At 44.6% G+C, this 16,511-nt stretch overlaps 1 protein-coding gene across 3 annotated transcripts; it reads left to right on the top strand.

The window, feature by feature from the left end:
- The first annotated feature begins 3,944 nt into the window (after positions 1 to 3,944).
- LOC132987175 (MAGUK p55 subfamily member 4-like) lies at positions 3,945 to 15,864 on the top strand. 3 transcript variants are annotated; one of them, XM_061054064.1, is made up of 19 exons: positions 4,140 to 4,235; positions 4,661 to 4,782; positions 4,853 to 4,930; positions 5,236 to 5,319; positions 5,397 to 5,528; positions 8,672 to 8,753; positions 8,861 to 8,946; positions 9,171 to 9,242; positions 9,329 to 9,525; positions 10,310 to 10,368; positions 11,151 to 11,168; positions 11,606 to 11,647; positions 12,889 to 12,927; positions 13,007 to 13,174; positions 13,294 to 13,374; positions 14,034 to 14,127; positions 14,285 to 14,393; positions 14,811 to 14,945; positions 15,094 to 15,864. In XM_061054064.1, the coding sequence occupies exons 1-19, from the start codon at positions 4,214 to 4,216 to the stop codon at positions 15,277 to 15,279; spliced, it is 1,806 nt and encodes a 601-aa protein (XP_060910047.1). In that variant the 5' UTR covers positions 4,140 to 4,213; the 3' UTR covers positions 15,280 to 15,864. The 3 variants fall into 3 exon arrangements, with proteins under 3 accessions (XP_060910046.1, XP_060910047.1, XP_060910048.1); XM_061054065.1 differs by lacking the exons at positions 4,140 to 4,235; positions 4,661 to 4,782; positions 4,853 to 4,930; positions 5,236 to 5,319; positions 5,397 to 5,528 and adding an exon at positions 7,265 to 7,519; XM_061054063.1 differs by lacking the exons at positions 8,672 to 8,753; positions 8,861 to 8,946; positions 9,171 to 9,242; ... (9 more) ...; positions 14,811 to 14,945; positions 15,094 to 15,864 and adding exons at positions 5,724 to 6,033; positions 6,206 to 7,398 and having other exon boundaries at positions 3,945 to 4,235.
- The last annotated feature ends 647 nt before the right edge of the window (positions 15,865 to 16,511 follow it).

Here is a 16,511-nt window from a genome sequence, read left to right as displayed (position 1 = left end):
CGGTTTGCCAGGTATGTGACCACATGAGCTCTGGCTCATTTATAAAGAGCTGATAGCCTAGCACATAAAGGATATATATGGGGTCATGGGTCCACGGTAATTATGAGGAAAAGCAAAGTGAGAAAACAAAAGATAGAATACATAAAGTCTACTCACCCTTCACTCTTGTGCAGTTTCTGCTGAGGGCAATTTTCATGGTGGAAAATTATATTATATAATATTTGTTATTTATTTTTCAAATAATTATTACTGTTATTAATATTTTGATATTAGTAGTAAGATTATCAATATTATTTTCATCATCATTATTCTCCCTTTACTTACATTTATACTGTGTGGCACTGGTTCCAACTTCCTTTTCACTTCACCTTAAACTATTTGACTTATGCTCAATATTTACAGTCTGTGTTTATGCTCCATCACAGTCATCTGGAAGGACTCTTTTGGAGCTCAGTGATGCAGGGGAGTATCTTTGGCTGCAGAGGATTGTGGGTCAGAATAAATAGAAGAGCACGCTAACTTGCATACTGCAAAATCAGGCAGGCTGTAGGACGACATCTTGATCCCTTTGAAATGTTGCATTTGACACATTCGTACATTTTAAATTTGTTTGAGTAGAATGGAACGACAGAGAAAATTGGTATTGCAACACAACCATAGCTTCTCAATTGACTGCAATGCTTTCTTACGTCTGCCTACCAGTAGCCTACGGCCTGTTTTTGTCTCTTATTGAAGGATCAGTATTAATCTCAGAGGTGACCCAGTGACCATTACCCTGTGTTAACCCCCAGACACACACGCTGACATATGAACGCACACACAGCTGGTACCGGCTGGCCTCTTGAAGGCCCAGATGTTGCAGAAGGATTTAATGCCTCGCTGTTATTATGTCTTTGTGTGTCACCCTCTTAACACTGTGTAGCCTGCTGCTGCCGAGCCAGTCTGACCTTGAGTGTGTGTTACTAAAAGCAGCAAAGAGTTAAGAAGCTTTGTGATCTGTTGAGGTACTTAAAGTGAGTGAGTGAGCGAGGAAACGCTATATTGAGGAAGCTATAGGATGAGAGAGTGAGAAGGTAAAGAGCCGTAGGCCGAAGAAGAAGAGAACCAGATGGAGTGATTGACAGGAGGAAAAAGAGTTATTTAACATCACAGAAGAACGCATAGACACAGAGAGAAGAAGAGAGTGCAGCAGAGCTTGGGATGGGTGGGGGGAGAGGTTGGTGGTTGGTGGATTAAGGCGGGATAGAGAGGATTAGAGTCTGTTTTGGTCTGGTAGTAAAATCACGTCCATGTCAGTCACCACTGGCCGTTGCTGCCGCTGACACGCTCTCACTGCTGATTCTCTTCAGCTCACAGATCACTTCACTGAATCATCACCGGAGCTGAAACTGGGCGAGAAGAAGTGGAGGACGAGGAGGTGGTGAGTAAGTCTCTTTTACAGTTTGAACTGTGTGTGTGTGTGTGTGTGTGTGTGTGTGTGTGTGTGTGTGTGTGTGTGTGTTGTTGTTTGACGACTGAGTTCTGACCAGGAGATCTACCTGAGAGCATGCAGCTCCCTGAGGTTCGATGCTAATCTCAGCATGCTAACACAGTTACTTGTCAGCAACACATCATCTTTAAAGCGGTGTCAGAACAGAATGCAATCTTACTTCATACTTATGGCTTATTGGAGCCTACAGATAAGGAATGTGTGCCGTGTGGTTTTATTGATGGTTATAAGAAAACTATTTGACATTTGATTGTGCTTCATGAGAAGTTAGATAATCAAAAGAATAAAATTCTAAAGCGACACAGCTCTTTTAAAAATGGGACAATCCATCCAAACTGGCTTTTGCGATTCATTGAGTCCCTATAGTAACAACTATCCATCCATTGTCTATACCGCTTTTTCCTGTTCGGTGTTGCGAGGGGGCTGGAGCTGATCCCAGCGTTCATTGGATGAGAGGCGGGGTACAACCTGTAGGCCTGCTATTCACCAGCCAATCACAGAGCTGACATGTAGAGACAGACAACCAGCCACACTCACATTCACACCTACGGGCAATTTAGAGTCTCCAGTTAACCTAACGAGCATGTGTTTGGACTGTGGGAGGAAGCTAGAGTACCCAGAGAGAACTCACATATGCACGTGGAGAACATGCAAACTCCACACAGAGAGGCTCCTGACAGACGGGTATTCAAACCAGGAACCTCTTCACTAACCACTGCACCACCGTGCAGCCTTAGTGGCATCCAAACAAAAGTACAAGTAATCTGCAGTTGGTGGCCACTGTGTTGGTTTTGGGGAACCCGAAGTTTGGAGTAGAGGGTGGCGCTGAAGAGGAGGGCGGGCGTAGGCAAAGTTTTCAACCCAGTGGCTGATTTCTTAGCTACTTGTGGTAGCGGCTAACTTCAGCACTGGGTATCAACCACTCTGTGTAAGTTTAAACCTAACCAAGAAGGTAATGCCAATTTAGGATGCAGATTTTTCTTGAACCAGAAAGAAACTGTGGAGAAAGGTTTTGTTGCTAATTGAGCCACAACTTTACATATAGACGTTTATATAACTTTACTGTTGGTATTACAAATATATAGTTTTTTATATAAACTCTTATCTCACCTGTGTTAAACAAGTGTAAAAGTATATCATGACCAGTGTTTCCCCTGGGGGGGGGGGACACACCGACACGCCGACACAAACACTTGAAGGAATCTTGATGTTCATGTGTTACTTTTAATGACAGCTGTCCTTTTCTATCACAAAGGTATCCTTAAATGACTTCTTTCCCTGATTTCCGACTCTATCCACTATCCTATCCCTACACTAAAGGCACAAAAAGATAATGGTAGGGGAAACACTGATGACAGACAGAAGCAGAAAGAGTCCCGGCTCCATGTTGCCGTGTCTCTGGCTTTGTGTTGACTCTCTGTGTTGACGCCGGTGAAGAGTTCAGATCCCCGGTCAGCTGGCATACCGGTGTTATGCAGAGAGATGCGTCCTTACCACAAATAACATGCATCTCGCGTAAAACGTTAACAGGTGTGTCCCCGAGTTGGTCACAACAAAGTTTTGCGTGCTTCTATTATGGTCATGATAACCGTGCCCCCAGCCCCTGACCTCAGCAGTTCTTCAAGTAGACCAGCAAGGAGTTGGTGCGACTCTGGAACCGTTTTTTTTCTGGCTGTTGAAACACAAAGAACTGGTGCTAGATTAGGCACTAGCTCTGAACCAGCTCTGGAATGTGCTTGGGGGAAACGGGTCCTCAATGAGGTTGAGTCATCTGGAGTTGTGTTGTAATGACGCCGCTGTGTGTGTGTGTGTGTGTTTGTGTGTGTGTGAGAGAGAGAGAGAGAGAGGGAGAAAGCTGTTACAGGAAAGTGTGAGCAGAACCGGAAGCTGCGGAGGGATAAGAAGCTAAAGAGGAGACGTAACCTCAAATTAACCCACATTCATTAACCTGCTGCTGTAAGAGGAAGCACCAGAATAACCAGAGCTGTGATCACATCCGTCAGCTGTGTGTGTGTGTGTGTGTGTGTGTGTGTGTGTGTGTGTGTGTGTGTGTGTGTGTGTGTGTGTGTGTTTGTGTGTGTGTGTTGTGTGTGATGCAACACCGCAAAAACAACAAAACAAAAAATCCCCTGTATCCTTATTTAAAGAAATTGTAATGCAATGAAACTCCTGCACGCTGTCTAAATTGTAGAAATACTTTGGCATCGTTACTGTGCTGGAAATTTCTGTAAGGAGAGTTTGTTTAATAAAAGATCTTTGAGCTTTTATTTTTCTTTAATTATTCTGTTTGCAAACAGAAGGAGCATGGCTTCAGAGTGCACATTAAGAACAGTCTACAGCCAAGTTCAAAGAAGACAAAGAGAAATACACTTTTATACGTATCAAAAAAAGGGGGGTGGGCAACCTCTGTTGTCGGGCAGGTTTAAGACTTTAATGCTAAACATAGTCTTCAAAGAAAAACAGAAGTTCATGCAGAGGTTTCAGTATGAAAACAGAAGTTCATGCAGAGGTTTCAGTATGAAAACAGAAGTTCATGCTCTGAAGGACAGGACGTGCGTAGGCCAGGTGTGACCTGAACAACGGTATTTTGTAAATGCCACAGCTTGTTTTTAGCACATCAGCATAATGATATTTCCATGACATTAATGAAACGTTAAATATTGTTGTTTTTTGCATTTATTTTCAGTGAAATCTGGCTTTCTGCACTGACTCTGGTTGATCACCATGAGACAAGCTATGGAGGATGGTAAGACACACACACTTACACACACTCACACTCTAATATCTGACCTTTAATTAACATTTTTCTTGTTTGTCTTACTTGAGTTCAGTCTCAACCTTGAACTCGGGTTTAAATCCAGTGAGGTCTTAATTTGAATGTAATCTGAAACCTAATTCAGACGGTATTAGTGTCCGTCATCGGGGTCAGGGCTCCTCAGTGGACTTAATCTCCTCTGTCTGTTTTCACCTTCTGCTCAGGAGAAACTTTAAACATCTGCTGTGATATCACCTTTAACACCATAATAAATCCGCTGCTGCGATCTGCGGCTCCTTTCCCGCAACATCGTTCCCTACTCTCTCTCGCCCTGATTTCCCACTTCATCCAAAAAGATAAAAAGAGTTATATTTACTTATTTTCTTCTGTGTGTGTGTGTTTCTGTGCGTGCGCAGGTGTCAGTGAGGTGCTGTCCAATGTGGTCGAGGACGTTGGTCAGGCCATGGACAGAAACATCAGCGGAGCTCACATCCTCCACGAGCTGCTGAGCGCACCGTGGCTGCGCGCGGTGCTGAAGGTAAAAAAAACACACACACACACCACCCAGACCTCGCTCAGTGACATCATTTAATTTTTGTCCCCTCCAGATGTATGAGTGCCTGTTGCAGTTCCAGAGGTTGACACCAAGCCCCTTTCTGCCTTATGCCTCAGGACTTTCACATGAGGTAATACAAACATTATTTGAAATTATATTGAGTCAGAGCTGACAAATATTGAGCAGCAATTGATGAGACCTGCTTGGAGTTCTTTTGGAGAATTTTGAAAGTGGCGGGGATGCCAGAAATGTTGTAAATGCATCGGAGCTGTGTCTGTCATACAGTGGCCGCTGTTAAGAGACAGTTGTCATAGAGACAAGATCTATAAAGATGTATTTATTATTGTTTTTACGCAGGGTGCATCTCATGAAGTCTCTAAAGATACCTTATGTTGATTGTCGTTCTGTCTGTCTGTCTGTCTGTCTGTCCATCAGATCATATCTGGGATACAGAAGGTCCACCGTCCCTCAGCTGAAGCTCGAGAGCTCTACAGCCTCCTCAGCTCACCTCACATCCAGGTGTGTATAATCTTTAAGTAGCTGTAACAAAGCTCATACTGAATTCTCTCTTCTCACACCTGTTACCTGTCCCTCAGGCCCTCCTATCATCTCACGACAGTGTAGCTCAGTCAGACTACGGACCTGTGTTACCCCCGCTGCCTGATGAGATGCCTGAGGATGAGGAGGCCATGAGGATCGTCTGTCTGGTGAAGAACAACCAGCCGCTGGTAAGACAGAAGAACTTTGATAAACTAGTGTTGTTGAAATAACAGGTTCATTCTGATGAACTGATCACAGAAAATTAATAGTTAATAACATTAACGCAGATTAATCGTACTCTGACGTCATCCTACATCCGCCCACAGCAACACAGCTAAAAGACATTAAAAGAAGAGATATTTCCTTTATCTTTGTCCACAAAGAACAGAGAAGTGCAGAGAAGAGGAAGTATAGGCGATGGAATAGGAATGATTCGTAGTCGTTGGAGCAGCCTTCGTCGCTTCACGTTGGACCGCCTTGTCCCCGTGAGGAGGGCGTGGTCAGGGGAGGAGCTTAGAGCCACTGAGAGTGAAGCCAGGCCTTTGCCCCTCCCAAGGGCAGGACCGTCCCGTCCTTTTCTGCCCCGCTATCAGTCCACAGGAAGCTGCTGTCTGTGCCCGCAAACAGCAGAGCTTCAGAAGAAACGGCTCAACCAATCAGCTCCCTCTGTTTTTGGTCCCGCCCCCTGCTCTGGTAAGAGGAGGAAAAGGCAGGAAGTCACTCAGGCCATGCTGTCACCAATCATCTTGTCGTTTATCCATCCCATCTCCGACATCAGCATGTTTGATTCAGACACGACAGTTTTCCTGTATTTCTGTTCTCAATGATCTTTCTTTCTTATCTTTGTGCTCTTTCCAACATGGAGGTAAATTTTTAGAGAAACCTAAACACATTAGGGAAGAACATGCCTCTACCGGAGGGAGCAGCGATGACTACGCCTACCCTCCTCCTCCTGTCCCAGCTTACAGTCTCAGCCTACCAAACTCCCCTGTCCTGTATAAAAGGGGTCCCGCAGGGGGAGAGTCAAGGAACATCCCTACACCAGGCAGAACCCCCTCTGGTACCGGGACGAACCCTCTCAGAGCTCACACAGCACCTTGTAGTCCTGCAACTCTACGCTCCTCTCAGCAGCAAGGGGTTAATACTCTTCCAACTGTTGTGGGGCATCATGGGTGTCAAAGTCGATCTGATAAAAAACGGCAAGAAGAGCCTCCCTCGATGGTTCCTAACTATACTGACAATCGTCACAATGGAAGCCAGAACCAACCGAAACAAAGACGAAACAAGCAGCTGAAACCGAAACCTCTTCAACACCCTCAGCCGCCTGATCTAACCAAACAGTGCAGCCTTGAAGAGCTCAGGTCCACTGTTCACACCAGCAGTATTAGGCTGGATCCTCTCCATCTTGACCAGAAAATGGTGGTGGCGACAGAGAGGATAGCAGACAGTGCAGAAGAGAACACCCAGGCGCTCAACCTGCTGGCTGAGGTGGTGGACAAGCTCCAGGGCCTCATCGTGGCCAGCAAAAACCAAGAGGTGTCACCCTCACGCAGGCTGAAAAAGTCCACTCCTCCCACACCACCTCCAAGGGTCTCCTCAATCTCTCCAAAGGTGGTGCGCAAACCTCCAACACCTTACCCACACCACCTCTCCACCTCTTCTTCTTCCTCCTGCTCCTCGTCCTCTTCGTCCTCGTCTGTCAGTGAAGACTTTGTGACATCACAGAATCCAAAACGAATGAATGGAGGATCCAAAAGGACAACGGTGATGTTTAGTCCCACCCACAGAGCGAGCGGCAGTGGTAGTCATGGACAGGTTAGGCTCAACAATGGGACTGTTTCTAAAGCTCTGATGGAGAACAAACAAGACTGTAACAGCACGGGGTGCTTGACAGCAAGGAAGAAGAAGAAGAAAAAAAAGAATAAGTAGACTGAAAAATCTGTCTCCTCTCTTTGTCTGCTCAAGCATCATCAATCATAGACAATTCAACTGACTCAAATGACTCTTGTTTTTTTAACTTTTACAATCTAAGACACACATCCACATCAGCACACGGATCACAATGGCCCTAAATGTCACTAAATGCCCGAAGAAGACGGGTTTGGAAATCCTTGTTTGGGAGACATTTGATGTTTCATCTCTGGATTTATCTCCTGAAGGGAAGAATAAATATTTAAAGGTACAGAGAAATGACATTCATCATCAAGCATCTCCATTTTCCGCCCTCTATTCCAGAATTTGCTACCATCATCATCATCGACCCTTTTTCATTCTTTGCAGTTCCTCCTAAAAAACAGACTGCCCATTGGTCAGTCAAGGACTGTATTCTATTGCAGCAATGACAGTCTGCCATATGTGTCTATAAAAGTGGAATAAAGTCGAGGCCACCAAATAATTAAGTGGTCGTCTGGTGACAGAGGTAAACATGGGTGTCATCTGCATACGGTGTGATGTGAATGAGGACTCTGCTCATTTTGCTCACACGCTTGTGTTTCTGTGTGTTAGGATGTACTTATTGATGTGTTATCAAAGTAACAAAGCCTTTGTTGTCTGCTTAGGGAGCATGATGTCACTTGATCTGATCCGTTTGGGCTCAAGATAAGATAGAGAAAAGTCAAACCGAGTGTTCGAGTCTGTTTGGATAATGTGTCAGGAAGCGAGTCAATCGATATCAAATCATCACACGAGCTAGTACATGGATGTGCACTTTAAGGCCCATGTCCACCCAGTGTTTTGTTCTGAGTGCAAGCGTCTTTTTTCAATAGTTTTCAATGGGAAGGGAGAGCGTTCACAGCAGAAAATGCTCAAGTTGAAAAGCTTTCAACTCTTCAGAAAGGAGCTGTTGACGTCACCACAATATTTTCCAAATGTGTGATACTCATTTAGTATTTGATAGTTTTGCTGCCTACCGATCGTGTCTTGTGCCCACATCCTCCGTGCTCTGTGTCTGATAGGGAAATAAACAATCTCAAATATTAAACATGCAATAAAAAGGAACAGAGCAGTGTCGGTCATACAGCGGCCATTGTCAACAAGCTGTTGTCATAGAGACAGGATAGACGTGCAGCACTTTTCTTCTCAGTGCTCAAACGCTTCATGCAAGTGCTCCTGAGCGAATTGCCAGCACTTTTCTACCTTTAAGTGTTTTCAGCAACAGATTGTTCTTGACAGGCTTCGAGGGTCTGATTCATTCATTCCATTCTTCATTGTTTCCCCTTCCCAAAACATGTTTCCTGTTATGTGTACGGAGCTTTATTAAAAGGTGGATGTGACCGCTAACAAAGCCACTACAGGTTGTTGACCTTAGAGTAACTCGCTGTCCGTCTGTCAGGGGGCGACTATAAGGAGGGACGAGGAGACTGGAGAAATCTACATTGCCAGAGTGATTCATGGAGGACTGGCTGACCGCAGCGGTGAGAGAAGACTGTAAATGACATGCTGGAGATCCAAATAATGCACTGCTGAAATACACAATGTTACATATCAGGGCTTCATGTGTGTGTGTCTGTGTGTGTTGTAGGACTTCTTCATCCTGGTGACATGTTAGTCGAGGTAAACGGGAACCCTGTGGTGGGACTGGAGCCGGAGCAGGTCATCCAGATACTGGTAGGTCACCTGAGGGACAAAAGAATATTAAAGAATTACTGAAACAAAAAATAAAAACAGGTAGGGGTGTAACGGTCGCTCAGGAGACAGATGAAAATCAGTATACAAAAGGGATTATCTGCTTTCCACTTCCCGTGTCTGAGGCCCTCATGTCTCCTACATGTGTAGCTGAATAGAGGCGTGCAGACGGAGAGATCTAAATATGATCAACTTTTGTTTTGCAGATTAACTCTCGTGGAACCATCCTGTTTAAAGTCATTCCAAACGCAGCTCAGAGCAGCAGCAGCCACAAATCGGTAAGAAAACATGAGAGCAGGTTTTACTGCTGAAGACATTTGAGATGTTTAAATATCATCATTTCATTCTTTTGTTGCGGTGTCAGGTGTACATGAAGGCGATGGTGGACTACTGCCCCCTGCAGGACTCCTCCATCCCGTGTGCCAATGCAGGGATGGCATTCAGCAGAGGAGACCTGCTGGAGGTGGTTGATCAGTCAGACGCTCAGTGGTGGCAGGCCAGGAAGATGCCCTGTTCTGTTTCCTGTGCCGGTCTGATCCCCTCCGCCAGCATGCTGAAGAGGTGACACACACACACACACACACACACACACACACACACACACACACACACACACACACACACACACACACACACACACGTACACACACACACACACATACACACGCACACACACCTGAAATCATGACCTTATCAGCTTCATTTCCAGTCAGCTAAAGGGCCATACAACAGTTTTAGCTTGTTTTAAAGAGCCCATATTTTGGGGTTTGTATATTTAATCTATGTACCTACTTTTGTACGTTCACAATAGCTAAAGTTAGAAAAAAGTGTCTGTTTTCATGTACTGCTCCTCCTTGCACCCTCTACGCTCTGAGTCCGTCAGCTACACTCTGTTGAGCCCACACTGTTAGACCCCACGTGGGCCAAGTCTGCTCTGATTGGTCTGCCGATCTGCTCTGTCGTTATTGGTCAGTTGCTCAGCATGCTTCTCGGAAATTTCAACATGAGCTTCAGGGCTTGCAAGACGTCGCACTGACAAATTCTTATCGAGGGGGGCTAGAACCGAGCGTTACATGCAGCTAATGCTACAGCTAACAGGAGGACGTAGGAGAAGCCGTGTTTCCGCGGACTTTGAATTTTTGCACATAGATGTGCCTAAACATGCACAAGACACTTGGAAAACACACTAAAGAGCATATAAAACCAGAAAAAGCATCATATGGGACCTTTAATACTAATAACATGAAAACAAGTTGTGTTCTGAAATGTTCATCTAATGGCTCGGCTCTTAAAGAATTACCAAACTCTAAATGGTCTCTCTCTCTCTCTCTCTCTTTCTCTGCAGTAAACAGAGGGAACAGTGGTGGTGTCAGCCGTTACAGGTTCATACCTGCATCAGACCCTGTAAGAACTTATTATTAATACCACCTCTAATGTTTAAGACAGAGTCAGTCTCACCTTCCTTCAAAATAAAATACAGACTTCTCCTAAAGTAAAGCTGCTCCATCGTCCCTTCTGGGCCTCCGTACATGTGTGGTGGTGACTGTGTCTGCAGAGACTCTGTCCTCTGACTGGATTTTACTGTTCTGGTTTGTTCTGGTTGACTCGAGACGTTTCTGGGCAGAGCTGGTGTGTTTCTTCCAGCCAATGACAGGGCAGCAGGTGAGTTTAGTTTAGTTTAGTTTAGTTAAAATGACGGACTTGGACGTAGCAGCAAAGAAGAGAAAATATAATCACATTGAGGAGAAACACCAAGCAGATAAAGCTCGTTCTAAAACGAGGGTGAACCTTGTGTTGTCTTTTACCCGTTGATGTGGAGTTGGTCTGCTTCCTGTTGGACAGGCAGGTGACACCGGCAGCTAGCTTGTGCTAGCGTGCGTTAGCTTGCAGTGTAGGTACAAGCAGTAAACATACACACTACGTCCTGCAGGGGGCGGGGCTTCTGGGGGCGATGAGCCCAGGAGGAGGGGCCTTGTTTGAATTTTTACAAACTAGGCCTGATGACTCACTACAATCAGCAGTGTGTCGCAGAAAACAAGGATGAAGCAGGAACACTTTTGTTCTCCACTGCAGTTACAGCTCTCTGCCTGCAGAGGGCAGTGTCACCATCTATTCAGGTCCAGTGTTGTGAGTGAAGCTGTTTTTATTGCTGTTTCTTTTCTCTTTCTTCCCCCTGCTGTCTCCAGTGACTCTGCCCGATGATGGTATAAAAAATATTAGATCACCTGTTTGTATTTAGAGACACAATCCCATAGTTTAGTCTCCTCTTGTGTGTCTTCAGTGAGTGTGTGATGTATTATAGATGGTGGCCAACAAGGGCTAACAATCGGCATGGACCTAAATGATGTACATCAGGAATAACGTGTAGCAACACGCTCTACTTGTTCTGAATTTGCTGCTTGTTTTTCCTGATGCACATAATTTCTCTCTGTGGGCCACCGTATATTTCTGCATTAAACTAGAAACCTAAATATTTGAAGGTACTGTAACACAGCAGTTCTTGAGAAACTTCACGTTCCTGTTTTACCAAAATATTTAAACTCTTTTAAAGCTTTTAAATGCACATTTGTTATAAAATGTTTTGAGGATGTTTTACTTAAGTTCCAACTTTCAAAACATCCTTTCTTTCTTTTTGTTCCAGAGGACGACCGAGCACATCCTGACGACAGACTCGTCCTCACAGGTAAATCCTGTCTGACACAAAGATACAAACTGTACAGACGGAAGTTAATGATCGTCTGATAGGACGCAGGATATCTTGGTTTTCTTTCACAGCTTTAAAGGTCACATCTTCTCCTAATGAGCAATAATAATGAGGTATTATTGGGTCATACGAGTTCAAATGAAGTAAGATTAAAAATTAATTCATGCAGTGAAATAAATAATCCCTAAATATTTGACATATTTACATTTCCTTTAGCAGAATTTATAACAAATAACTGAGCTTTTCTTAGGTTTTTAAATCACGTCAGAGTTTGTGAAGTTCTGTAGTGGAGCTGTGCTGCCCCCTGCTGGACAACACTGAAACTGTCACTCCTCATTTAGTTTCCTCTGATGTGATTTTAAATAAATGTGACAGAAATTCATGCCACAATAAAAATAAAAAGACGCGACATGTATGCATTACAAAGCTCTGACTCTGAATAGATTATTATTATTTTAAGATTCATTTTTGGGCTTTGCCTCTATTTTTAAAGGACAGTGGGTAGAGTAGAAAACCAGGGAGAGAAAGAGTGGGGAAGACATACAGGAAAGGATTAGACCATCTGTATGCAGTGTGTGTACTACTTAACAGCCTTAAATGACCAATCGGTAAGATGTGTAGTGAGTGAAATGATAAAGGTACCTTACTATAAGATCAGACATTAAGGAAACATGCAATGTTGAAGTGCTGGCTTCTCTGACAACAATGCAGCAGCCAGTATGTCCTTCTAACTTTAGATTCTGGTCCTGAATGCTCTGGATTTGTTTGGACTAGAGAAGGTAGGTGGTTTTAAGGCACCCCCCACACGGCCGTGGACTCTAGAGAGGAGGGGGCGGGGGAGACAGCTCTCTACAATGTTTAGAATTTGGACTGCAGTACCCATTCTAAACACTAGGGGTCAGAGGAACACGTTGCTCCTTTAAGAGGACATGCTTACATGATCTCGACTAATCTAACTTGTCGCTGGATAACAACTTAATTTCAGTCATTTTCTTGAGATCTTGAGAAATTTACTCCCTATCACTGGAAAAACAACATTGTTGATATCTCACCAAAAATGCCGGATATAAGTCGAGACCTGAAGAGAGAAAAAACTGAGAATATTCTTTAACACAAGAAAACTTCTGTTTGGTGTTCATAGTATTTTTGCTTTATTTGAGATATTTTATTGTTTCTCTGGCAGAATTGTTACCAATAAGGCTCTTGTTTTGTTCCCTCAGATGAGACTGAATGTGACATCAGTGATGGGATCTACCTAGGTAAGTTAAATATATAGAAAAATGTTTTAAAAAAATCACAAAATGCATCTTGATGAAATATCACGTCATTCTTGGTCAGCTGGTTTCCGGCGGAGTTTCCGGCTGTGGAGGAGGACGTCTTTCAGGAGGAGGCGACAGTCCTGCACCTCCTGCTCGCCAAACAGCAGCGCTCTGTCCACGCCGTACGAGGAGGTGGCTCTGTACCAGCGCCCCCCGCAGGAGAACCACCGCCTCATCATCCTCATTGGTGATTATTCACAAACTTTCTCCCCCTGTTGAACGATATGACTCTTTCTCCATCTCCGTGTCTAATCTCTTGAATTGTCCCTGAAGTGGGAGCTTCATCTTTGTTGTTTTCTTTTTCAGGAGCTTCGGGGGTCGGAGTCTCTGAAGTGAGGATGAGACTCATCAAACACAACCCAACGCAATTCCAGGGACCCATTCCTCGTGCGTGCCCTCCTTAAATTGAACAAGTTCATGCACAGTTCTTATAATTCAAATTATTTTTGTTGGTATACATTCGACCTGATTGCACCACGCAGAGATCAGTAAATGTCTCCTGGTGGATTAAAGTCATGAAGTCTGTCCTCAAAGCTTCTTCATGAGCTGGCGTGTTAGATAGGCAGCTCTTTTTGAAGGTGATTGGAGAAACATCGAAAAGTTCCGTCACTGAACAGCTTCTGCACACACTGTTTGGACGGCCACGCCAACCGCTGTTTTATTAGTCTAATATTTACATGAAAAAAGCACAAACACGGCCCAGAGGTTAAAGGTCAGGGACTGAATAAGCTGAGGGGACACCTAGCAGACAGCTAGCAGCTCCCACCTGTCACTCAAAGAGGCCACGCCCCCTAATTCTACATCCCTTTAAGCCTTAATATAATATAAACAGGTGAGTTGTATAAACATTCAGCCTGTGCAGTTGAAGAGAGAAATGAGCTCTAGAGACTCAAACTGTTTCTGTACCAGGCTGTAAACATGTTTATTTTAACATAGAGCTCTATGGGGACTGACTCACTGCAGGAGACAGACTCTAGTGGACACTGGAGGAACTGCAGCTGTAAAGTTGGACATTTTAACATTTGGCTCTACCTGTGTTCCTCCAGACACGACTCGTCCAATCAGAGCAGGGGAGCAACCAGGAAGAGATTACCACTTTGTCACCAAAGAGCTGTTTGAGTGCATGGTCTGTAACAACAGGTAGGTTTTTTTTTATAGTTTGTGATCTTCATTTCAAATCATAAATCATAATAAAATCATATTCTCAGTGATTTTCTGATTGCTTTACTCATAGATTAGGATTAGTGTTTTGTGTCATTTATAGTCTCCTGACGTGAATTTTATAATGTTTGATCAGGTTGGTAGAGTACGGCGAGTTTAGGGGTCACCTGTACGGGACCAGCACTGATGCTATCGATGACGTGCTGAGAAGAGGACGGATGTGCATCATCGATGTTGAACCACACGTGAGTATTATTCAGAAGCTGCACAGTCCTGAGGTGGAGTCATTTAGATTCATCCTGTAAAATGATTCCTTCTGCCTTCTTCCATTCCTGGTGTTTTCTGTGCTACAAAATACAGCAGTTCTTTATTTCTTTACTCTCAAAACACATAAAACAAACAAATCCAGAGCATTCAGGACCAGAATCTAAAGTTAGAAGGAGGACATACTGGCTGCTGCATTGTTGTCAGAGAAGCCATTTCAACATAGTATGTTTCCTTAATGTCTGATCATACAGTAAGGTCACTTTATCATTTCACTCTCTACACATCTCACTGATTGGACCTTTAATTATCTTAAACACAATGATTCATGATTTTTAATTAGTATTTTAACTGGGGGTTCATTTATTGATCTCAGTTATGTTGGTCCCTTTTTATAGAGCATTCCGGCGCTGAGGACGAGGAAATTGAAGCCTTACGTGGTCTTCATCAAACCTCCGAGTCCGGACAGACTGAGACAAACCCGCAGAAACGCCCGACTCATCACCAACATCACCGCCAACAGAGCCTTCACTGTAAGAAAACCATCGCTGTTGAATAGATGATCTAAAGGCATCTCTAAACAGCTCAAAAATCTGTTGATGCAGAAAGTAAAAGACAAAAAGATAGAGTATAAACATGATGGGAGTTAATAACAAACCTCTTGTGTTTCCTCCCCTGCAGGAGGAGGACTTTGTGGATCTGGAGGACTCGTCCCGGCTGATTGAAGCGAAGTACAAACAGTTCTTTGACGGCGTGCTGGTGAACGAAGTCCTGCAGGACACCTGCATGCAGCTCTGCTCCATCATCCAGGAGGCGCAGGAGGAGCCACAGTGGATACCTGTCAGCTGGAGCCGGGCCGAGGAGTAGACGAGAGGAGGAGACAAGGAGAGGAGGAGACGAGAGGAGGAGACAAGGAGAGGAGGAGACGAGAGGGGAAGAGGAGGAGACGAGACGAGGAGACGAGAGGGGAAGAGGAGGAGACGAGGAGAGGAGAGGGAAGAAGACAAAGTTATGAGATGAAGAGAGCGATGAGGGTGGAGAGGGGGCGACACAGAGAGAGAGAAAGATTGAGAAGTGTTCGTTAAAAGAGGAAAGAATGATTAACTGCAGATCATAACATTATCTGTTTACTTCCGCTCTACAGGCAGGAACTGAAATGTCACAAGCCACAACGCTACAGCGCCCCACAATGGTTAGAGGACGCCATTACTCACCTCCAGGGCTCCCTGGCAGGCACTGACTGGGACATTTTTGATTCATTTTCACTGACTCGGGAATCTTGAATGACAGGGTCTCTGTCATCACGGATTACATACATTTCTGCATTAACAGCAGCATTCCTGTAAAAACAATTTAAAAAGTATCCCAACTCCAAACCATGGATAACTCCCCAACTAAGACAGAGCCTAAAGGAAAAGAGCTAGGCCTTTAGGCTCAAGGACTGGGAACGCCTAAAACAAACTGGAGTCTGAATTAGCCAACATGAACACCAAGCAGGCATTTCAGAAAGTCAAAACTCTCACCGGGTGTGAATCCAGAACCAAAGTAGGTACAATAACTGACCCAGCCTCCTTTGCAAAACAACTCAACACTTTTTATGCCCGTTTTGACACCCTGGACTGTGACGCATGGTTAAGAGCCCTCCCTCTATCAGAACCCGTTGAGCCAGCCCCCTTCACGGTAGAGGATGTACAGCGCCAGCTCAGCCGATGCAAGGTGGGCAAGGCTCCGGGGCCTGACGGCATCCCAGCAAGGGTGCTGAAGGCCTGTGCCTACGAACTCTCACCAGTACTCTTCTCACTCTTCTGTGAATCCTACCGGACTGCCACTGTACCCACCCTCTGGAAAACTGCAACAATAATTCCTGTACCTAAAAAACCCCGGCCCACTGAACTCAACCACTGTTGCCCTGTTGCTCTCACCTCCATTATCATGAAGTGCCTGGAGAAACTATTACCGTACACCATTCTGCCAGTTGTTGCCCCACAGCTGGACCCCCTCCAGTTTGCATACAAGGCAAAGAGGGGCACAGAGGACGCTGTGGCCTGCCTGCTGCACCTCCTCCTTCAGCACCTAGACTCCCCAGGTCACTTTATTAG

This window comes from Labrus mixtus, chromosome 13 (assembly GCF_963584025.1).
Source record: "Labrus mixtus chromosome 13, fLabMix1.1, whole genome shotgun sequence".
NCBI lineage: Eukaryota > Metazoa > Chordata > Actinopteri > Labriformes > Labridae > Labrus > Labrus mixtus.
The sequence above is the reverse complement of the archived record's forward strand: the minus strand, read 5'-3'. Positions and strand labels throughout refer to the sequence as shown.

Excerpts from the sequence above, each read along its gene's own strand:
- LOC132987175 (XM_061054063.1), top strand. The coding sequence starts at position 4,214 with ATGAGACAAGCTATGGAGGATG. Across the intron at positions 4,931-5,235 it reads CCTCAGGACTTTCACATGAG|ATCATATCTGGGATACAGAA; the intron begins GTAATACAAACA and ends TCTGTCCATCAG. Across the intron at positions 6,034-6,205 it reads TGGTCCCGCCCCCTGCTCTG|GTAAATTTTTAGAGAAACCT; the intron begins GTAAGAGGAGGA and ends TCCAACATGGAG.